At 42.8% G+C, this 24,885-nt stretch overlaps 1 protein-coding gene and 1 pseudogene across 5 annotated transcripts in view; one reads left to right on the top strand and one right to left on the bottom strand.

Annotated features, from left to right (window-relative positions):
* Window positions 1-1,716: 1,716 nt before the first annotated feature.
* On the bottom strand, window positions 1,717-1,839 carry LOC141146464 (U2 spliceosomal RNA; annotated as a pseudogene).
* Window positions 1,840-6,283: 4,444 nt separating this feature from the next.
* Window positions 6,284-24,885, top strand: part of NFATC1 (nuclear factor of activated T cells 1) — a 278,854-nt gene continuing 260,252 nt past the window's right edge. Inside the window, exon 1 of one of the 5 annotated variants that reach the window (XM_073631211.1) lies at window positions 6,284-6,732. In XM_073631211.1, the coding sequence (XP_073487312.1) occupies window positions 6,603-6,732 (130 nt within the window). In that variant the 5' untranslated portion in view covers window positions 6,284-6,602. Of the gene's footprint in view, window positions 6,733-18,744; window positions 19,018-24,885 lie in introns of those variants that run through there. The other 4 variants (XM_073631209.1, XM_073631213.1, XM_073631212.1 and 1 more) reach the window with 4 other exon arrangements.

Raw genomic sequence — 24,885 nt, 5'->3', positions numbered from 1 at the left:
TGACAGCTGGAGTGACCTAGGGTTTCTATGGGCAATGACCCCACTTTCTCAGGATATAGTAAATCACTGTTCACTACAGCCAATTAAAATCATCTAAAGGAGAATTCCACTCCAGAAAAAAAAAAATACCCCCGTTCACTAGAAATAAAAACATGCATGTAGGCAGGTTGCCTATACGGGGAAGGTTTTTTGTTAGCAGTTGAGACAGGCTGGCTATGCCCCCTCCTCTGTGCTGTAAATAAAAGGGGAAAGGGCACTGCACACAGAGAGCTGCTGCATGGGAAGAAGACAGTGAACAGACATGCTGTAGGACTGCTGTGGCTTCTTGCAGTCTGTCAGAAGCACCGGGATTCCAGAGGACATCCAAGCATGGGGAGTGCCACAATGGACTACTACCTTGCAGAGGTACTACAGTATATGCCTGGGCAGCCATTCTGTTATAGTTAGGGTTAAGTATGGCTGCATTAAATGTTCTGAACCTGGTCCGAAGTTCTTCAAGGGATGCATGAAGGTTAATAGCAATTAAAAGAACTTGGGCCTGTAAAGCACATGTGGGAGTATGAAGCTCAGCTGCTATAGAAGACTTACTCAGCAAGTTACAGTAAGCAGAGAAACAGTGTAGTTCCTAAGAGTAACCAAGCACTAGCTCAAGACACAAGTTGTTAAGCATGGTATCTGGTAAAGGTGACAGGTCCTCTGGTAGCGAGGAGGGTCAATGCATGGCTCCTTTCCTAGCATCAGTTTCCAATAGCAACTGTAACTGAACCCGCATTACAGAGATCCATGGCCTGGTTACAAGGTACGGGAAAAGAAGGAGTTAACAAGTGCATGCATGAGGTTTGTGCTATGTGTACGGCAGGACCCCATTTTTTATTTATTTTTAACTCCTTTTTAAATCCGCGGTGGTGCAAAATCTAGGATGCAAAATCCCGTACGTTATCAAAAAACATGCATGTGAAACACACACTAAACACACACTAAAAAGTGCACTTAAGGGTGTTGTTTAGTCCCCCCCCCCCCCGAAGGAGTAGGACCTCTACCCTAAACCCCGGGGCACAAGGCTCCTGACAGGGACATAGGTTTACAGGTTTACATGGTCTGGCTAGCCAGAAGGCCTGGCAGACCCAGTTCTTCTAAGACAGCCGAAACCATCCTCAAATACTAGGTCAGGGGAGCTCCCCCGACGAGAGATCCCCCAAAGGCAGGGGTGGAAGGAACCTGAGGGCCACACATCCTCCCCCAAGACATCAGGGTAAGCATGAGGACTTACACCCTTCATCCATGAGAAAACACACATAAAAGTGAAAGGTGACAAGCGTGGGAGAAAAATAAATAGGCAATAAAAAAGTGGCCTAGGCCCTGAGTCCTGGTAGACAAAAATTGTCCCCGGACTTAGCCAAAAGGCCATGCCCTAAAAGACGCAGTGCAGAAAGAAAAGATTTTGGTGGCTGTGACCATGTGCCTTTTCACAAAGTGGGGTCCCACACCCAAGTGTTACTAAGAGCACCCCTAGGGCGACCACTCCCAGGGGGCACAGATGTCGCGGACCTTCTGCCTTACCAGCCCATGGCCATACAAGGTAGAACATTCAAACGAGGAGGTAATGGGTTCTTCCAGCTTTCCGGGGGGGGGGGGATTACTCCCGTGCCCCAACTGCCTGTGGGCACCCCAGTTTCTGTTCCAGCCGGTACTAACCTTCCAAGCCTCCATTATTCCAGCAGGTTTGCATAGTTACCACCCCAACCTTGGTCAGATCAGGATGATAGCACAGCACCCCAACTGGATCACTGATAAGAAGAGATACTACACTTAATCTTAGCCAAAAGGCCGAGAAGCGAGGACCCCATTCTGTTACTAGAAGTGAGGTAATAGAGATATGCTGGACTGCTGGAGTGGGCACAGGCTCACCACGTCCCTCCTAATGGAGCATATACCAATTTACAGTGTGCAGCACTTTTCAGAGGAACTCTGTATTTTTCTACTGCATACAGTGATACCGTAGCTCATCTCTAAGTCGGGGATCTTTTTTCACATGACCGCAGTCTCCGCCTGGTCCCAGGCATTGATGAGCATGCTCAACGCAAAAGGCTCCCCCTCATGCAGGGTGAGTAGATCCCACCCACTGCCTAGCATAGCCCAAGAACCCCTTGCAACTTGGCCTAGTCGGCAAGGATACGCCACCGCTGATACCGTCCACCCTACAAAAAGCTTTTACTGCAATACTCTCCTTCAATCTGGAGATGTATTGACTTACAGAAAGTCTACTAGATGTTGCTTCTCTTACTGGCTGAATTATGCTCAGTATTATTTGACCTACTTCCTGTGAGCCCAGGCTGTCAGGACCACATCCCTTGGAGGTGAAGATAGAAACTGATTGGTTGCCATGCAAAGTTGCTCCAGATTCTGTCTGCTCCATTTTTTATAAATTCCCCAATTATGATAGCACCATTTTGTATTTCACTAGGAAATCCCCACCGCTGGAGCAGGGCAAGACTTTGTGATGTCACATGGCCAAGTAGAAAGCATACTAATTTAATATACTGTATATACTTTGATTTTAAAAAATTCAAATAAAAAATAGGCGAAGGTGGGGAAAGCAATGGAACCAGAGTAAAGGAGAAAATCCTGGAGGCAAATTTTGATGAAAGAGAACCTGTGCTGAGCGAGACATTGAGGGCCTGTTTACGCTAAAGCCTTCCTTTGTGGTGTGTTCCTGCAGATAAATGAACGTGCCTTATGGCATGTGTTAATGTGTGTTACATTAGGGCAGCCATATTCATTTTGAATGGACTGCCAACACACATTGAATGAGGAAATGTGCATTGACCTTTTCTGAAAATGCAGCACACAGCAATGCACGATATATACGTTGTGGTGGTACTGTGCTGCGTTATGCATTGCTGTACAATATGTTAGGGTGCCATTCACAATGAATGGCACTGCAGTACACCTTACATAAAGCAAATTCGTTTCCATGCACTGTTGCGATGTGTATTCATGGGTGAGTTTTATTGAGAGTTGCCACAACACTTAAGTGTCAATGGGCCCTACAGGTGAAATGCAGGTATACTGCAGTGGTGCCCCCTCGCTGCATGGGTTTATTTATCATTTTGTCAAGGGGGGTAGAAATAAGGTGAAATACCTACCTTGCACCTCGCTCTCACAGTCTTCCTTCACATTGTATGATCTGTCCCCCAAAGGTGCTCCCCTTTGCTACTTGACCAGTCACAGCTCTCTGACATCATCACGATCAAGGCAGGACCAGCTGTCTTGCAATGTATGTGAGGACACCAGGAGCGAGACCATATCCTGAATGCATTGGAGAGCCTTGGCTGCCAGAGGAGCAAAGAATTACGTAATTCACCTTATTTCATCACTCCCTAGACAAAACTGTAATGTAAACAAACTGTAATGTAAAGAGGGATATGATGTAAAGGGGGATGTGAAAGGGGGCTGTTATGTAAAAGGGGGCAATGATGTAGAGGGGGGACTGTGATGTAAAGGGGGCTGTAATGCAAAAGAAGGGCTATGATGTAAAGGAGGGATGTGATGTGAGGGGGCTGTAATGTAAAAGGGGGCTATGATCTAAAGGGGAGACTGTGATGTAAGGGGGGACTGTGATGTAAAGAGAGTCTGTAATGTAAAAGAGGGGCTGTGATGTAAGGGGGGACTGTGATGTGAAGGGAGCTGTAATGTAAAAGGGGGGCTATGATGTGAAGAGGGGAGGGAGACGTTGTGATGTGAAGGATCTGAACCATAGCTGATATCTGAGCCATAAAGTGATATTAAAGCCATTTTTTGTAAAATTAGCTGTTGATGGCAAGACTAATATGGACCTGCTGCTCTGCCCTGTGCTTATTCCTAATTCTGGGGTTGATTTACTAAAACTGGAAAGTGCAAAATCTGGTGCATCTCTGCATGGTAGCCAATCAGCTTCTACCTTCATCTTGTTCAATTAAGCCTTGACAATAAAATTTGGAAGCTGATTGGTTTCTATGCAGAGCTGCACCAGATTTTGCCCTCTCCGGTTTTAGTAAATCAACCCCACTGTCAGTAGCTCGACTTCAGGTAGGTGGGTGCCCCCTGTGCTCTTGTGCTGCCCACACGTGTGCTGAAAGTGGCAGCATGTGTGCTTATAATTTCCAAAATGAGAGCACCATGGAAGTGAAGACTCCAGCGAGACTCCATAGGTCCCACCAGGCAGAGGGGACACCCACCTATCGGAAGTCGGGCAGAGCGGCTGGAGGGCAGTATTTGGAGCCAGCACAAAGTTGAAGAATTTAAAAGAGGGCAAGCAAGTCCTGTTATCAGCATTTCATTTTATTTAAAACAAAAAAAGGCTTTAATATCACTTTAAGGGCTTGTGCACACAGGCAGAAAAAAGCTGCGTTTATATGCAGTGAAGATAGTTTTGTATGCATCGAAAAGCAGCTCTATAGTAATCAATGAGCCCATACACACAGCTGTGTCTATATATTTATTGTTACAGGTAGTTATATAGCACCCTCAATTTACGCAGCGCTTTACATATACACTCACCGGACACTTTATTAGGTACTGTTCAATTGCTTGGTGACACAAATTGCTAATCAGCCAATCACATGGAAGCAACTTAATGCATTTAGGCATCTAGACATGGTAAAGACAACTTGCTGAAGTTCAAACCGAGCATCAGAATGGGGAAGAAAGGGGATTTAAGTGACTTTGAACGTGGCATGGTTCTTATTGTTGCCAGACAGGCTGGTCTGAGTATTTCCAAAACTGCTGATCTACTGGGATTTTCACATACAACCATCTCTAGGATTTACAGAGAATGGTCTGAAAAAGAGAAAATATCCAGCGAGTGGCAGTTGTGTAGAAGAAAATGCCTTGTTGATGCCAGAGGTCAGAGGAGAATGGGCAGACTGGTTTGAGATGATAGAAAGGCAACAGTAACTCAAATAACCACTTGTTACAACCAAGGTATGCAGAATACCATCTCTGAACGCACAACATTTCGAACCTTGAAGCAGATGGGGTACAGCAGCAAAAGACCACACCGGGTGCCAGTCCTGTCAGCTAAGAACAGGAAATTTAGGCTACAATTCTCTCAGGCTCACCAAGATTGGACAATAAAAGATTAGAAAAACTTTGCCTGGTCTGATGAGTCTCGATTTCAGCTGCAACATTCAGATGGTAGGATCAGAATGTGGCATAAAAAACATGAAAGCATGGATCCATCCTGCCTTGTATCAACGGTTCAGGCTGGTGGTGGTGATATAATGGTGTGGGGGATATTTTCTTGGCACACTTTGAACCCCTTAGTACCAATTGAGCATCATTTAAATGCCACACCTACCTGAGTATTCTTGCTGACCATATCCATCCCTTTATGACTACAGTGTACACATCTTCTGATGGATCCTTGCAGCAGGATAATGCTCCATGTCACAAAACTCAAATCATCTCACCACTGGTTTCTTGACCATGACAATGAGATCACTGTACTCCAATGGCCTCCACACTCACCAGATCTCATTCCAATAGTGCACCTTTGGGATGTGGTGTAAGGGGCGATTCCCATCATAGATGTGCAGCCGACAAATCTGCAGCAACTATGTGATGCTATCATGTCAATGAGGACCAAAATCTCTGAGGAATGTTTCCAACACCTTGTTGAATGAATCTATGCCATGGAGAATGAAGGCAGTTCAAAAGGCAAAAGGGGTCCAACCCGGTACTAGCAGGGTGTACCTAATAAAGTGTCTGGTGAGTGTATATTTTACATACATGTCATGTAAAAGTGCACTGTGTTTAGTCAGGCACAAAAAAACTAGGACTGAGCTGCAGATTATACCAGCGTTGATCTGCAGATATGACTCATTTACATGTATAAAGGTGAGTACTTTAGGTGCGTATTTTACGCAGGATCTTTTATGCAGAAAATATTTTTTTTGCTGTTTTTTTACTTTTACCAAAAAATAAAAGTGTATAAAATGAATGCAGCCTCCACATCTAAGCTGAAATCAGATTTGGTTGTTGGATTTAGAAGTGGTAAGATATGTAACCCCTACAAGCTAGGTCACCCAGCCCTGTTCCTAGCATGTGAGGTCAGCCCCTATGTCTGGGTGTGTGTGGGGGGGGTGAGATCCTTGAAGGCTCCCAATCAATCAGCGGCAGAGAAGGGGAACCACAACCTGAGCAGTGACACCAAGACACACCCCCGGCACTCTCCGTCATGATCCTTGGGGGGAGGGGAGGGGCGGCAGAGGGGGAGGAAGGAGGGACAGGGGAAGGTGCTGGGTGTCTGGGGGGTGTTTTCCAGCTTTAAAAAGGCAGCAGGCACATAGCAGGTCTGCGTCAGAGAGAGACTTGGAGACTTTGCTGAACTCCCAGCCAGAGAGGAGAAGAGATCAGCAAGTTCCTGAACTCCCTGTAATAAGTGCATGCCTCCCCTGTTCTCAATGCACACACTGTCACCTGTCTGCACCAGCCTGCCCACTCACACTTCATCATCGGACACCATCCCATCGCACGTGTGCACACTCCCTGCGATCACACAGTGACAGATCGCACAGTCCGATCATCAGGCGGGATCAAACATTGATCGGATCGCCGAGTGGATGCCACGCACTAGTGTAGCAGCTGCCGCTCCTTCCAGTCTTCCTCTCGGTCCGTTCCTGCAAGCCTGCTCCAGAGACACTGTGGAGTTCCAGCCCTTCTTCCCATTCATCATGAAGTCAGCGGAGGAAGGTACTGTCAGTGTGTGTGTGTGACATGTGTGTGTGTGTGTGACATGTGCCATCACAGTGACAGTTAGGATGCCATCCTCCGATCCCAGAGCCTGCTCTTCTAGGATCGTGCTCTCACTGTCACTATTGGTGGTAGAGAGACGCTCAGTGACAGTTAGGAACTGATGACATCCTCTGAGCAGTGGATCTGTCACTGGGATCGCACACTTCGGATGTCCTCTGTGTGTGTGTGTGTGTCTGATCTGCTGTCACAGCCTTATATCTCCCCCCATTGCCTGAGGAATTCCAGCCTGGGATCTGTCAGTGTGGATCTTCCACTCACTACAACTGTCACTCTGCCAGCCACAGATAGAGTCCATGGGTGACACTGATTAGCAGTGCCTGGGCTGGGAGGGAGGGAGACTTTACCAGCGGGCATGCCTCAGTCCTACACTGACAGCTGAATTAAAGTGCCAGCCTGCCAGGGTATGGGCTGACAGTGTGATCACAGGGTTTGATTACTGGAGACTGACCCCTGACATCATTACTGTCATTTGTAAATGGATTCAACTATGTGCTGGAGTATTTTGGTAACCTTTGACCTAAATCAGGGGTTTGGGGTGAATTGTGTACATGTGTGTTTCAGATAGTACATTGTAAAAGCTGGGTCAGCACTGGGACTTATAGTGCTTTGAAAAAGCTGGATTAGTCTTGGGACTTATAGTGCTTTGGAAATGCTGGGTTAGTACTGGGACTTATAGTGCATTGTAAAAGCTGACTCAGTACTGGGACTTATAGTGCATTGGAAAAGCTGGAGCAGTACTGGGACTTATAGTGCTTTGGAAAAGCTGGAGCAGTACTGGGACTTATAGTGCTTTGGAAAAGCTGGAGCAGTACTGGGACTTATAGTGCTTTGGAAATGCTGGGTCAGTACTGGGATTTATAGTGCATTGTAAAAGCTGAGTCGGTACTGGGACTTATAGTGCATTGTAAAAGCTGACTCAGTACTGGGACTTATAGTGCATTGGAAAAGCTGGAGCAGTACTGGGACTTATCGTGCATTGTAAAAGCTGGAGCAGTACTGGGACTTATAGTGTATTGGAAAAGCTGGGTTAGTACTGGGACTTATAGTGTATTGGAAAACTTGGGTCAGTACTGGGACTTATAGTGCTTTGGAAATGCTGGGTCAGTACTGGGACTTATAGTGCTTTGGAAATGCTGGGTCAGTACTGGGACTTATAGTGCATTGTAAAAGCCGGAGCAGTACTGGGACTTATAGTGCTTTGGAAAAGCTGGGTCAGTACTGGGACTTATTGTGCATTGTAAAAGCTGGAGCAGTACTGGGACTTATAGTGTATTGGAAAAGCTGAGTAAATACTGGGACCTATAGTGCACTGGAAAAGCTGGGTCAGTACTGGGACTTATAGTGCATTGTAAAAGCTGGAGCAGTACTGGGACTTATAGTGCATTGGAAAAGCTGAGTAAATACTGGGACCTATAGTGCACTGGAAAAGCTGGGTCAGTACTGGGACTTATAGTGTATTTGAAAAGCTGGGTCAGTACTGGGACTTATAGTGTATTGGAAAAGCTGGGTCAGTACTGGGACTTATAGTAAACTGGAGTCAAGCTGTGTCAGTATCTGGGATGTAAATATAGTGCATTGTAAAAGCTGGAGCAGTACTGGGACTTATAGTGCATTGGAAAAGCTGGGACTTATGGTACATTGGAGTCAAGCTGAGTCAGTATCTGGGATGTAAATATAGTGCATTGTAAAAGCTGGAGCAGTACCTGTGACTTACAGATAGTACATTGTAATAACCGGGTCAGAACCTGGGGCTTACAGATATTGCATTGTAAACGCTGTACAATTACCTACTGCATCAGTGCCTGCATATCCATCCAGTACTATGAAGTGAAACATTCTCATAGATGCTGTACAGAGAAGGCAACAGTGGTGTCCCAGATGAACATTATTTTTAGTGCATCTCTCCGACAATTGCCATTTATTTGTGTCTGGTGTCTATTTCTGCTTTAGTAAACCTGTTGCAGCTTAAAGTTTATGGTTTATGTATATTGGAGGGATGAGCAGTGGAGTAAAAGTGGAGAGGCTCACCATAACAGCCAATCTGTATGTACCTATCTAATAAAAAAAAAGCATGTGGTTGGTTGCTATGGGCAACAACTCCATATATATATAACTTTTTTTTTTGTAAAGTTTAATTTTCATAACTTTTCCGAACACTGGTCTTGATATGTTATCAACTGTCATCACTTCCTCTGAATTGTCCATTTGAGCAATAAAGCCTCCTCATCAGCGCCACTATAACACATGGGCCCAGGACAGGCATTAGACTAGTAGATTTCATCTTTAATTCTCTCTCTAAAAAAAAAAAGATTGCATATAGTTTCACTATTTTTTTTAATTGGAGGAGGGTGTTCTTACTCTGATCAGACTTCTATTTTTTATTTAGTAGAGCAGGGCATGTAAAAGTTAAATGTATAGGCTGACTTCACAAACTGTTAGTAGAACTGGCTATACACAAGGGTTAAATATCACATTCTGTAGGTTCAGTTCACAAAGAACTGGCGATATAAGGGTTAAATATCATATTCTATAAACTCAATCCACAAAATGAATCAGTAGAGCTGGCCATATAAGAGTAAAACATCACATTTCATAGGTTCAATTCATACGTTTTTAGTAAAGCTGCCCATATATAGGGTGAAATATCAAATTCTATTAATTTACAAAGCTTTAATATCAGCCTATAAGGCACTCTGTTTTCAACTAACTGTCATTTTTTTTAAATCTCATTGGATTCAACTGAAAATAACTGTCACTTTTTTTGTAGGCAAGAATCCTTATCCTGGTGTGTTAGCTGTGTGAATTGAGCCTAATGCGTCCCCTATTTGATATCCCTTATATGATATCTCCAATCATAGTAGTAGATGTGGATCTGTAGATTTTTTTTAGATCTTTAGCCACTAGTAGATTTTTCATCATAGTAGTAATGTTAGCCATCAATTCATACATAAAGTTTGGAGTTTCAGTTGACACCCTTTATTCCATTAAATAAAGGGTATCGCTTAAACTCCAAAAGTTCTAAGATATTCAATTATTAGAGGATCCCTTTTTAAAAATAAATAAATAAATACATAAAGATTTTTGGCTCTGTAGAGCTGAAGTGGTCTGAGATATGAACTCCTTTACAGGATGGGCCTGTGGAGAGGACTTGGGTCAATGCTGATCGCTGTGCCTGCAGTCATGGATTAGACTTGGGATACCTGGTCCTGGGCTCATTAGTGAAGTGTGTGATGGTCTATAGGTAATTGCTGTCAGTCATTATCTGCTATAAGTGACATTGCCCCTGGTGCTGAACAGGTGTACACCACATCCCCAGCACACACACACACACACACACACACAGGCGGTTGTGTTTAATTGATCTGTTTCTGTTTTGCTGCGGGGAATACATAGAGCTGGCTGTCATGATGAGTACAGCAGACGGGGAGTCATGTCTGCAGCTGCAGGACCTGAATGTCTCCTGAACTCTGCGGGCATCCCCCCCCCCATCCGGCTGCATCTTCGTGCCATCCTCAATGGGCTGCATGGCGATTATTTAGTCACCTGCCAGTCTGTGAAGTCATCCCAGTCGGGTGCAGACTAGTCTAGCACAGACGGCAGGATCGGGGCACACCCTTAATTAAAACCATTCCTATAAATGTCAGAGTCTGAAAAGCCCGAAAAGATCAGAGAGCTGCACTCAGAAAAGTCCCATTCCAGGTCTATTCCAACTGCAGAGCGGATCATTTGGCGGTGTACACGTGTCAGGGGAAATGTACTACTCAAGTGCTGGTGTACTTCTATAGAGTCAATATACTTCTATAGAGGGATCTATACATTGCAGATTGACCATGACCCCACAGTCAGTGCAAACACTTGGATCATGGTCATCCTACACTACAACCTCTGTATACACAAGAATGGGGGGCATTCTGCTTGTACAACTCCCAGGTCTTTTTAACTGTTTATAAGCCAGACGTCCCCATCATTTCTTATAAGCACCTTATCTGTAACAAAGTCCTCAAGTGGTAGTCAAACCAAAAATGTAATACATCGCAGCTTAGCAATTCATAGATGTGGTGGCTGCATTAGTTTTCTCCCTTTAGTTTCACCTGATGATCCTGCTAGTAAATCTGTGGGGTTGATTTACTAAAGGCAAACAGACTGTGCACTTTGCAAAGTGCAGTTGATCCAAAGCTTAGTAAATGAGGTAAAGCTTCACTTTGCAAAGAACACCCAATCACATGCAAGGGAGATAAAATAAACAGCATTTCTGCTTGCAAGATTGGATGATGGAAGTCAGCAGAGCTTCTGTTCATTTACTAAGCTCTGGAGCAACTGCACTTTGCAAAGTGCACAGTCTATTTGCCTTTAGTAAATCAACCCCTGTGATTTTTCAACTTCCTTTGAAAGACCAAGCTGCAGCAAAAAAGGGCAGTTAGAGGGTTGGGACCAACCATTTAACCTTGAAGATGGTCAATTTCTATTCATATATGGAAAATCTTTATCCCAAAGGGAGGAAAAGAGGAAAACACTGATGCTTTACAAAGTGTTGGCTGGAGTTGGTAATTTTAATTGGTTAGTCAAGTCCATCTAAATCTACTAGTGCACCTAACACTTCCCACTTTACATACTGACAATGCTGCTGTCCAAGGGTGTCTCCATTACTCCTCCATCAAAAGTGGAGACACTCTAACCAGGAGTGTTATTGGTTGCATCACCAGGGTAAAATAAAGGGGAAAAAAGTACAAAAGATAATAATACAGCCACCATATTTATTAACGATTGGTTAGCAGCAATGCATTCGATTTTTATTTTGGGGGTTTATTGCTGCATTAAAATTAGTCTAATGAGCTGATATTTTAGTCTACTCTAAAGCAAGTATTTATTTTACTGACAAAGCTTGCTAGAAATATGTATGGATGTATCCCAGTGTGCAAAGGGTTAATTGCGAATATTCACTGAGCTTTTAGTCTGAAGCAGATGACAGGACTGTCAGTTATTTTATTGTTTGAAAGCTACCTGAAATAAAGGACATCTGTCTTTCATCTATAACACTGGTCCATTAGTTACTGCTAATGAGACTTATTCTTGTTTGGGATGCCCTATAGGTCAAAGATAAGAGCAGACCGATTTCCAAATATTAGTTTTAAGAATAAAATAAAGAACATGAAGAAAATGGTGAAATCATAAGAAATGACAGGGGTTTGCTCCTTATTGTAAAATGATCACATGTTATAGGGAGGTTGCTGATTTTTTCCCATCTATATTGCTTTAATATGTTTACCATTGAAGGTACTTGTGTCAGCTTTAAGGGGTATGTGATTAGATATAATTCCTTTACACACCAGATTGCAGTAGGATTGTCATCATTTACAGTTATTATAGGATGTTTGGAAAACATTAAATGCTTAAAGTTTATGGGGAACTCATCAAAAATGACACACACCAGATGGTACTTGGTAAACGTTGTTAAATAGTGCCTAGTGCAATAGGACTAAGGGACATTGCTGCTATATACATTCACTTTGTATTTTTATTATACTACATAGGGTCAATCATATACAGTGTAATAGGACTAAGGGACATTGCTGCTATATACATTCACTTATTTATTTACATAAGGTCAATCATATACAGTGTAATTGGACTAAAGGACACTGCTGCTATATACATTCACCTTGTATTTTATTATATACTACATAAGATCAAACATATACACTGTAATAGGACTAAGGTGCATATTTGCTATATCAATTCCTTCTGTATTTAATTAAATACGTCATAAGGTCAATTTATATACAGTGTAATAGGACTAAGGAGCATTGCTGCTATATATATTCAATTTGTATTTTATTGTATACTACATAAGATCAGATATATTGTGTAATAGGATTGAGGAGCATTGCTGCTATATATTTTCACTTTGTATTTTATGATATACTACATAAGGTGTACAGCGTAGGTCTAAGGAGCACTGGTGCTATATGCACTCACTTTGTATTTCATTACACACTACATAAGGTCAGATATATAGTGTAATATGACTAAAGAGTATTGCTCTGCTATATACATTCGCTTTGTATTTCATTATATACTACATGAGGTCAAACATGTACAATGTGATAGGATTAAGGAGCATTGCTGCGATATACAATCACTTTGTATTATTATATACTACATAAGGTCAGACACACACACAGTGTAATATGACTAAGGAGCATGCTATATACATTCACGTTGTATTTTAATATATACTACATAAGATCAAAAATATACAGTGTATAGGACTGAGGAGCATTGCTGCTACTTTGTATTTCATTACACACTACATAAGATCAAATGTAGTATTATAAATTGAATATTTTTTTTCTGAAATGTTATATTGTTGGGATTGCAGGAAATATGTCTTTAAACTTCAAATAAAACTTGTGTAAAAAAATGTCCCCCCTCCCTCCCCATGTTATGAATACTGTACTTTGTAGCTGTATATTACACCCAAGCTTTGCTATCATGTATTTGCCAAATGCTTGTATAGTGCTCGCGTTGTTAATAAAACCCCCCATAATAAACAGAGCCCGGGTAGCAGGCAAGGGGAATGAAAGCGAGCATTATTTGGGCTATAACGTACTCTATAGGAATAGCTGTGTCCCTGTAAGGAGAGTGCCAACATACACCGGGATGGAGAAGAATGAATGGGATATTACTGCCTGCCTGGAATATACTTGTTGGGGAATAGATGGGGCTGGAAGCAGCAGATAAACTTCTATACAGTCATTAGGATCGTGTCATCTGCAAAATGATTAGTGTCCATGGAGGTTATTTATTGTCTCTTCACATTTGTTTGGATCTTTACATGGATCCGTTCTATCAGTAACCTGCTTTATTTGGTGAAGTATTTACAATCCACTGTATATTTATCAGCTATGACAGCACATCAAAGTGTATGATGAAGGTAGATCATGATACAGGAAATAACATGGGAAAATATGACAGATTGTATTTGACACTGACAGGTTATACCATTCAACACCAATTATTATTTTGTCAGAATTTACCAACATATCTTTGCACATTCTATAATTGGAAAAAAAGGTGTGGACGTTGGTGAAAACATTTTTAAATAGCCCCCAAAGTACTATGACATTAGTGACTGGAGTTCTGCTAAATACACATTATCACTCTGATTTGGACGACAAAATGTACTTATTAAAACAAAATATAGAATTGGAAAAAAGTATATATATATATATATATATATATATATATATATATATACACACACACTGCTCTCTATATAAATTATAGGCATAAGGTCATATATATATATATATATATATATATATATATATATATATATACACACACACACACACACAAATAAAAACATAAGATCACTGCAATTTTATGTATATAATATATCTATTCTATCTCTCTCTCTCTCTATATAAATTATAGACATAAGGTCTCATATATAGAGGGAGAGAGCGAGAGAGAGAGGCCTTATGTCTATAATTTGAGCAGTATATATATATATATATATATATATATATATATATATATATATATATATATATATATATATATATGTTTTATACATAAACTTGCAGTGATCTTATGTTTTTATTTGTGTGTGTATATATATATATATATAATTACAGTGGTCTCTTGCATGCTGTCAACTGATTGGATTTTTTTATTATCCAGTGGACCATATTCAATCCATCCATCCATAAAATGAACCTATTTTATATGATGCTAAAACATTACATTAAAAAAATCAGCTAATTAATTGCGTTTTCTAAACGGCACTGTCAAATAATAAAATATAATATACATTAACGTGGCGACTAATAAATATACAGTATTGCCTCCTGTAGACATCATATACTAACAGCCAGACCTCAGGGTTGATCCCTGCTGCAGACTAGAAATATATGATTGATATATTGGCGATGTGTCCCACTGCACTTTTATCTTTCTTTTTTATAGTAAAAATTTTTTTAAAATGTTTTACCGACTCCCTGCTATATTTGCAAGGTATGCCATCAGGGTATTTAAATAAAGGCAGGGGGGTGTGTGTGTGCGTTGTATAATATATATATAAATCACTTTTTTTTTTTTACATATACACATCTTGTATGCAGAGATACCTGAGTGAAGAAATACCCCCACCCTCCCCTCAGCCTGTGTAGACTTTATTTTCACTGTCAACGTCAGTAGTCATCTATATGACTTTAATAGGACATTTATAAAGCTTGCGAGCTAGAATAAAATTCTTCCTTGTCACAATATAGATATGGGGTCCTATGGATGCGATCCCTACTTCTCTTGGGGTATTGTGGAGAGTGGGCCTGTGTGAGCTCTGCAGGAGGATCCGGTGTTTTTTTATGAGATGATCTTCTCAGGAGTAAAGCAAAGCCAGTGCTCAGCCTGTGCTGTCTGTGTGTACACTAACAATATACATCCACACATCAGGTAACTATATAAGGCAGTGGGTTCAATAGATGTGTCTCCCAGCTCCAGGAAGGATGGGGGCTCACAGTCCTGTACTCCAAGCCTTCAGCATGGCTCCAGTGTAAGGAGCACATCACTTCGTGTTGATGATGATATACACCGGATACAAAAAGTTTTAAGAATTAGCTATAAAGTTCTTATTTGCAGTGCCACGTGGATGTGAGCTCCTGTAGTGCTTTGTGGTTGGTATTTGTCATGAGATCAGTTATAGGACACTTCTGTGAAGACAAGCTGTGAGGATGGGGTTTTATCACTAGTGGGTGCTACAACTAAACACAAATACAACACACTCATCACATCACACTTCTAGCAGGTCACTGGGCTCCTGTACAATAGTATCACAAAGTAAATAGTATCACAAATAATAAAACCTTTTTTTTTTTTTTTTTCTAAATATTACTAAAGGTAATTTTTTTTTAAGTTTTGGAAAGGGTGGAGAGGGATTAGAACACAGGTCAGGTCTTTATTGCTGTCTGTGCCCCTGTTTATGTTGGACACACACACATTTGTATTATCCAATCAAAGTATGATTTAATCAAAATGATCGATAACTGAATATCCAGAACTTCCGTTGCAATCAAGCAAAGCTCAATATAGATCGGATTCAATCTCAGTGGATCGGTCAGGGTGAAAAATGATATCTATCAGCCATACTGATGCAACAGGGTGATTTACTAAAACTAGTGCACACAGAATCTGGCGCAGCTGTGCACAGTTACCAATCAGCTTCTAACTTCAGCTTGTTCAGTTAAGCGTTGACAATAAAACCTGGAAGCTGATTGGTTACTATTCACAGCTGCACTAGATTGTGTTTGCACCAGTTTTAGTAAATGTCCCCTGATGGGTTAATTTTCTGGATGGATAGATAGAATACGGTCCACTGGATAACAGACATCCAGTTTTTCAGGTGAAGGAGCTGAGTGGAATATTGTCGGGTAAACAGCAGTTGCATCTAAACAGATGCAGTCGCTGTTTGGGTATTCAGAACTGCTGGCTGTCAGAATCCCATAGCCTGGCAGGGAAGCTTCATCCCTCTACAGTCTACACCAGGGATATGCAATTAGCGGACCTCCAGCTGTTGCAGAACTACAAGTCCCATGAGGCATAGCAAGACTCTGACAGCCACAAGCATGACACCCAGAGGCAGAGGCATGATGGGACTTGTAGTTTTGCAACAGCTGGAGGTCTACACCATGGGTGCTCAACCTGTGGCGCTCCAGCTGTTGCGGAACTACAAGTCCCATCATCCCTCTGCCTTTGGGAGTAATGATTGTAACTGTCAGCCTCGCAATGCCTCATGGGACTTAAAGTTCTGCAACAGTTGGAGGGCTACAGGTTGAGCACCTATGATGATCTAAACTGTTGGCGTTAATGAAGGGATCTGCTATGGTGGCCATACAAACCTTATTAAACAATGGATCTCTTCTGATCAGAAAAATTGATCTATAGTTGACAACCCATTCAATCTATATGTCACACATAGGGAAGTGGATGCTGATCGATAGCTAACAGACGCTCATAGTAAGTCATCAATCACATCAATGTTTACATTAAGTAATCTCATTATACGATTGATGAAAATATGATTGTATTTATGAATAAACTATCATGGCGTTGCTGAGGCAAAATGATTGGAGGAAAGAGGAGACATGATTGAAAGCTTTAAAGTGGTTGTAAACCCTTTACAACCACGTTAACCCACAGGTAAGCCTAAATTAAGGCTTACCTGTAGGTGCTTGAAATATCTCCCAGACCTGATATATGTAAATTGCTGTAGGTTGATTTCTTCTGCGCATGCGCCGGAGTTAGAAAGGGCACACTGTGCCGTTTCTAGCTCAGGTCATGCCATTAAAGGCGAGCTGTGTGCATGCGTGGGAGTGACGTCATGTGACATCATGTGACTCCGGCCAGTCACGGAGCCGGAGTTCACGGCCCCCCGGAAGGAAGAAGGGTGAAGAATGGACGCTCGCTACTAGTGCGGATGACGGGGACATCGTGGGCTTCTCCTGCAGGTAAGTGTCACATAATGGGCTACTATGCATTGTGCTTTACCTTTGCAGGGAAACAAAGAGGAAGTAACACCCATCAGGGTTTACTTCCTTTTTAAATACATCAAGTGGGTGAAAAAGGGTCAGGGGGGCAGCTTTTTCAATATAAAAACCAAAGTCAAGAACATGGCGACATGACCTCAACCTAACTGGAGGAAAGTTCAAAACTAATTTTAGAAAGTATTATTTTACTGAAAGGGTACTTGATGATTGGAATAAACTTCCAGCAGATGTAGTGAGACAGTCAGGCCGGGTTCACACACATGCAAATTAAATGCTGGTTTCCCCGCATCCAATTCGCATAGCAGGAGAATGTGACTGGCTCCTATGGAGCCGGTTCACATACCTCCGTTGCGACTGCAGAGCGAACTGCACAGAAATGCTGTGCGTCTTTGGCTCCATTTCAGGGCTGAATTCAGGCATAGAATCCGCCCTGATTTGTCCCTGAAACGGGGAACAGGGACGCACAGCGCTCCTGTGCGATCTGCAGCCGGTTACAGTGAGAACCCGGCCTCAACAGTAAATGCTTGGGATAAACATAGATCTATACTAAATAAAAGAAAAAAATTATATATATATTAAAAAAAAAACACACACAAAAGAAATCAGGGGCAGACTCGATCGGTGGACCACTCAGGCTTTTTTTTTTGTCGTCACTTTTCTGTTTATATGATTTTTCCACCCTGGCTGTTGGACTCAGTTTGCTTGAATCTGATTGAAATTGAGTCTAAGGAAGGGAAGTTATGGAGATACACATTTTTACAGATTGGATTGTTTTGATCAAATTGCAGATCAATAACATAAAAAGTAAAATAAAACCTGTATGACCACCATTAGAACAAACAAACAGCCTATCCATGTATGACCAGCTTCACTTACCATTATATCTTCGAACAATCAATCAAAATCCGCCCCCTATAGGTGTTCTATACATTGCTTATTATACAGGATTTATAAAGCACCAGCAGTTTGTGGAGAGCTTTCCAACACAAGGGCAGACCAATACAGGAGGAATCAGAGGGCCCTGATCATAAGAGCTTACAATCTAAAAGGGATTGATTATTATTAGGAGGCACGGATTGTAAAATAAAGCGATCATTTATTGGGTGTAGGTGTGGTTCCCATTAGTGACGTTCACCCTTTCTGTCCTGGGGATCATAATTCCATATTTTGGATTGTCACCAGAACAGGGGTTCTGGTAACAACTAGTGACTTCCTGCTGTGGCTTTGGGACAGGAAGTGAAGGGAATCTCGTGGTTGGGGACACAGATGGCTAATAATAATAAAAGTTAGTTGGAGGTGATGATCGGGGAGGAGGAGGAGGGGGGGGGGAGGGTGATCATGTGTCTGGATGACAGCGATGAGTAGCACACAGCACACACTGCCACTCACTGGCACACAGGAGGAGCTGTGAAGTGAGGAAGCCTCAGTCATTACTGACACAGAGCAGAGGAGGGGGCGGGGCCACAGACAGCCTCAGCAACAGGTCCCCGGCGAGGAGGAGGAGGGGAGAGAGAGAGAGCGCTCAGTGAGTGACCGAGAGCTTCCCGCAGCGCACACACTGCCTCTCACCAGCCGGGAGACATGAGCGCCCCCGGGGACGAGCCCGAGCTGGACTTCGACTATCTCTTCGAGTACGAGTACAACAGGGGCGCCGAGCTGGGCGAGGAGGACAGAGGTGAGTGTGTGCGGACACCGGCACGGCTGCTATGACGGAGGACGGGAACTTAGAGGGCCGCCCGCGTCACTCCGAGTTTGTAGCGCTGTGTGAGGGAGAGCGGTCACTACGAGCGGTGCAGCCCCGACTGACACGGCGCTCTGTTATCATAGTACTGCTGGCTGGGAGGCGAGGTCACGTGGGCTAGACCGGGGTATGGGGTGGGCGGGACAGCTGGAAAGGGGAGGGCCGGACAGGGGTATGAGGTGGGCGGGACAGGGGCGGACCGGACAGAGGTATAGGGTGGCCTGTCACACATCCCCCGCCCACACAGTGATCACACTTTTCAGACTATATGGTGGTGCTGGTGGAGGGGGATCGCTTACTTTTCAGGGAAACTTTACCTTCCTTTTCAGTATTTTCTTTAATAGTGGCCATACAGGCTTCCTTAAATCATTCATAGGAATAATCAATTTTGTAATTGACAACCCATTCCGTCAATATAACAGGGGTTTGATTTACTAAAACTAGAGAGTGCAAAATCTAGCTCTGCATAGAAACCAATCGGTTTTCAGTTTTTATTGTCAAAGCTTCCATCCACACCTGATTGCGGATGGAAACGCTGCAATTCCGCCCGCGATTTCAGATCGCTGCAAAACACAGGGACTCGTTTGCGGCGATTGTCACACGGGAAATTGTGCTGCAATCGCAACGTGCAACACTTGTTGTTGCTCAAAAAGGAACACAAGCTTCTTTTAGGTAAAGGAGAGAGAGGTTTTGGGACTTTAAATTAGGAACAGATAGGGGTTTATTTACGAAAGGCAAATCCACTTTGCACTACAAGTGCACTTGAAATTACACTGAAAATGCACTTGGAAGTGCAGTCACTGTAAATCTGAGGGGTAGATCTGAAATGAGGGGAAGCTCTGCTGATTTTATTATCCAATCATGTGCAAGCTAAAATGCTGTTTTTTATTTTCCTTGCATGTCCCCCTCAGATCTACAGATCTTTCAGTGCAATTTCAAGTGCACTTTGCACTTGTAGTGCAAAGTGGATTTGCCTTTACAGGAAGTCCCCGAGTTACGAACATCCGACTTGCGAACGACTCCTACTTACGGCGGGCACATTCGACGTTTCGACAGTGGGCACATTCGACGTTTCGACAGTGGGCACATTCGACGGAACCTTTTCGACAGTGGGCACATTCAACGGAACCTTTTCGACAGGGGGCACATTCAACAGAACCTTTTCGACAGGGGGCACATTCGATGGGTCATCAGAAAACTACATATCTGCCGTTTCGCCCCTGCTGTTCCGACATACGAACATATTCGACTTAAGAAAAAAACTACAGTCCCTAGCCCGTTCGTAACCCGGGGACTGCCTGTAGTAAATAACCCCCATAATGAAGGGTGCCTCCATCCCTGTTCATAGAGATACAATTAAAAAGGTTGGGACTTTAAATGAGGCAAGTAATAACTGTCATAGTATCAAAATATTGGCATAAACAATGAACATTGCATAAATTACATACAGAACAGTCCATTCTAAAATGCAAGACCTAGCATGAAGGTTGTTGCCTAGATAAAATTTGTGACATAGCAAATAACCACATAAAAAGACGTAATATGACATGTCATTGTGTTAGAGTAAAATGGTCTATCTATATTCTGGAACATGTGGAAGAATCAAAAACTTGGACAAAGTAACAGAAATCCTATATAAAAAAACAGAGCTGCATCCAGTAAAGCTCAACACACTTCATGGATTAATCCACTCATCAGCAGCTGATGCTTGATATGTCTGCAAAAAAAAATATATATGACACCATTAACCTCCCTGGCGGTATGATTATGTCAGATTTTTGTGTCTCAAAGCAGTAAAATTATTTTGCATAGAAATTTGGTGTTTTATATTGTAGGCCTGTAATTCTTAGCAATAACACACCTAAATCTGTCCACCAAGAGTCTAGTAGATATCCCGGGTATGATGAAGTTAGAAACACAAAATCATAAATTATAATAAATAAATCTAAATAATTATAAAAAATAATAATATAATGATAATAAAATTAATTTCACCACAAATCACTATTGCTCAATTCTGCAAGTGTTCTAATTTATCATCGCTGTTTTCTAGCTGGTCTAAAACCACTTTTGATGTAAAGGGACACTTTTTGGTTTCTATGGACAATCTCCAGTTTCCAGGCAGAAAGAACACTATATATAATATAAAACTGCATGCAGGGCATGAGACAAAGCACTGGGGACTAAAAGGATGTGAAATAATTTCATACAGTAATATAATCTGTAAGATTACAGTGTACTGTATGTATTATGATTCTTCACTTTTTTTAATTTACCGCCGGGCTCCGCCCCGTGTGTGGCGACACTCGCAGGGAACAGAGCAAAGCACAGAGAGTCTTCGAGCAGAGGACAGAGCCCACAGACATCGCAGGATCCTGGGGACAAGGTAAGTAACACCGCACCAGGATCCTGCAATGCAATCCCAAGTGTGGCTCGGGGTTACCGCTAATGGTGCTGAAATTTAACCCCGAGCCACACTCTGGAAAACCGCCAGGGAGGTTAAGTATAGGTTATTGTTCAGATAATAAAAAACATAAGATCAAGATAGTTCAACCCAAAATAAACTTTCATTCGGTATTGAATCCAGCCTAAGCGGTAATGGAGAACAGTTGGGCCAATGGAATTGTCTAGCCCAGGAGCTGAGGTAATAGAGATTCACTGGAAAAAGGCGACAGTGTCACGCGTTGCAATTCGCCACGATTGCAGCGTGATTTACCACGTGACAATCGTGGCAAAATCACGGTGCAATTGGGGTGCCATTTGAGGTAATAGCATTGCAAACGCGTCCCACGTTTTGCAGTGATTTGAAATTGTGGGTGGAATTACGGCGATTCTGCCTGCAATCAGGTGTAAATAGAGCCTAATTGTACAAGTTAGAAGCTGATTGGCTACCATGCAGAGCTGGACTAGATTTTGCACTCTCCAGTTTTTGTAAATCTACCCACACAAGGAAGTAATTCAGATTAAGAATTGGTAAATGGGATCATAGGTTATCGATTGGCTCTCTTATTCTGCCATGTAATCTCATAATCTATACAATCCAAATATGATCAGATTTATGAATGAAATGTTTCGGTGATACCGATCATAGCAAAACAATTGATCATTTTCCACCCTGGTCAAGTGACTCGGTTTTAGCAAATCCAATGGAAATGGTGGCTGTTTGATTATTTTACCAGTTCCATCATTCTGATCATATGATAAAATCAAAGCATGTATGGCCACCATTAGACTGAGGCTGCTGGGAGCTGTCAGATGTTGTGTGCTTTTTATCATTTTATAAACCATTTTTTCCATGTGTTACACACTATAGAATTACTATTCATGAGATACGATCTACAATTGCAGTGGAACCCCCTCGTTTAATGTAGGGGCGCAGGGATAAGCTGTAATACTTATTTTACACCTGTCTCCCTTGATCAGTGCAATCAGTCCTGCGCCTCCCTCGTCCTAAGGTGGTCACATGCTCACCTCCTCCATGTACAATGCCCTGCATTGTACATGATGAATTTGGGGGACCGTCCCCAGACTGGCGCTTTTGGCAGAAGAGAGCAGAGCTGGAGCCTATAGGACCAAGGGACAGTGTAAGTATTATACCTTACCCCCCTATACTAAACAAGCATTTAACCCTTGCAGTGCAGGGGGTGGGGAGGAGGGGCCAGAGCTCATTGCAAAGATAGATTTTTTTTTTTTTTTTATCTCCTGGAGTTCCTCTGTAAAGCTGAACTCTGGGCAGATATAACACACACAAAGGAAAGTCTTGTTATACCTGAATATTTTAATAGAAATGACAGCAGCTTACCTTGACTGCTTCTTCTGTGGCCCCTTTCACACGGTGGGACCAAAACCCTGTCAGTTTTTTAGGCGGACCCGATTGGACCATCTATTGCTCTCCATGGAGCAGCGGATGTCAACAGACGTGTGCTTTGACACCCACTAACATCCGATCCGATCCTGTTTGCTAAAAACTGACAGATGGGGATCTGTTCCCCATCCATCTGGCAGACTGGATTGGACGACAGTTGGATGGAGTCAGATAGGCGGTCCATTTACATCTGACAGCCCATAGAGGAGAGCGGGTTGTGTCCGTGTCTGCTCTGCATCAGCAGAGAGCACACAGACCTGTCGCCTGCCTGCTCAATGGGGATCAGTGGAGAGACCACCAGTGTGAGTGGGCCTTTCTGAAAGGATCCAGACCAAAGATTCTTGTTGCGGATTTTAGGTGGTTCCATAGCCTTGCATGGTCCTATGGAGCCACCCTTTAGTGCACACTCCTAGGAAAGAGACTCCAAGCTGATGTTAGTACGCTGCCTCACCGAGAGGACTGGACAGGGCATACATGCATTTGGATTCTGGGAGTTGTAGTTCTAAGGAAGAGGAGTTTCTGTGCAGTAGTGACTACGTGCTCCTCTATTTTTTATGTCCTATGTTCCACTGGCCAGAATAGATTTAACCACTTTCTGCCGACATAGCATATATATGCGGCCTCTCGATGGGCTTTAATGCCAAGAGGCCATATATATATATGCAGTCTTATGTAAACAGTCACTTGCTGGGACCGGAAAGCTCCCAAAGCATACTTGCAAATGGGAGCTTTCGGATCATATGACCGCTGTGACAGCCAATCACAGTGATCAGATGATCTGAAAGCCTGCCTCTGCCTCCCAGCATTTAGAAGCTTCTAAATGCCCGGGAGGCGATGACAGGAAGGGGTTAATTGGGGTAAAAGCTGGGAGGCTTTATTAATCCTTGATGATGTTCATGAATAAATATTATATAACCAGTATAGGTACCCAAATTTGATTTGGCATCGGCCTCTTGTAATCCCTAATCTAGCAGCACTCAGGCTGAGGGAGAAGCAGGACTGGGAGCCAATCAGGTGTGCAAAAGTGTGGGCAAGTTACATGCTGATAGGAGGAGAGTGCAGAATGAGAAGAGGATGACCTCATCAGTCTGCTGCTTTCTTCTTTTTCACTGTCCAGTTAGCAGGCTGGGGGTGGAGAGAGGATTCACCGAATCCCTAAACTGGAAGGGCCATGTTGCAATAGGAATTACCTTGCCAGCATCAAGTGAGCAGAGCAGAGTACTTAAGCCAACTATAGATGGACGAAAATCGCTCGATTCCCCCATTAGCACAGTCAGTGTTGATGGGGGTGTCCATCCTGCGGAACCATTGTGTTCTGCCGGGGGGGGGGGGGGGGGGGAGCTGTCCACCCCAGAAAAACACAGTAAATATTGCTAGCGCCGCTAGAAATAATCGCGTGTAAAATCTGACAGGCTGGTTGTATCCAATTTGATCATTCAGCCTGCCCATACATGGGGCGAATCTCAGCTGGTTGTTGCTGAACCGTCTATGGCTGACTTTACTCCACATGTACTGCCCAGATGGGAGCAATCAGCTCCGCTCAGAGAATATTATTAATTATTATACAGGACAGGAAAACCCCGACAGGCTGGTTGTACACAAGTCAATTGATAGATCAACTTGTGTGTAACCAGCTCGCCCATACATAGATGAAAAATCGTCTGGCCATTCTGACCTGTCCGAATTTGGATCCTTGTATGGCTGGCTTTAGCAATGCAGGCCCTCAGTAGAATGGGAATAATTGTTATCTCTCTGTCTTCTCAGGACCTTAAATAAACAAACATGTTGTTTTGCCTCTCTGACTTTGTATAGGATAAACAGGTAAAGTAAACAAACACTGTCACTGCTTTGTTTGGAGCTGTCAGAAATAACACTGGGGTAGGTGAGGAAGCTGACAGTGTCCTGGGGCCCAGTGGAGCCGGCGTTCATTCATTTTC

This window comes from Aquarana catesbeiana, linkage group LG05 (assembly GCF_042186555.1).
Source record: "Aquarana catesbeiana isolate 2022-GZ linkage group LG05, ASM4218655v1, whole genome shotgun sequence".
Lineage (NCBI taxonomy): Eukaryota > Metazoa > Chordata > Amphibia > Anura > Ranidae > Aquarana > Aquarana catesbeiana.
This window is presented reverse-complemented; position numbering and strand designations above follow the sequence as displayed.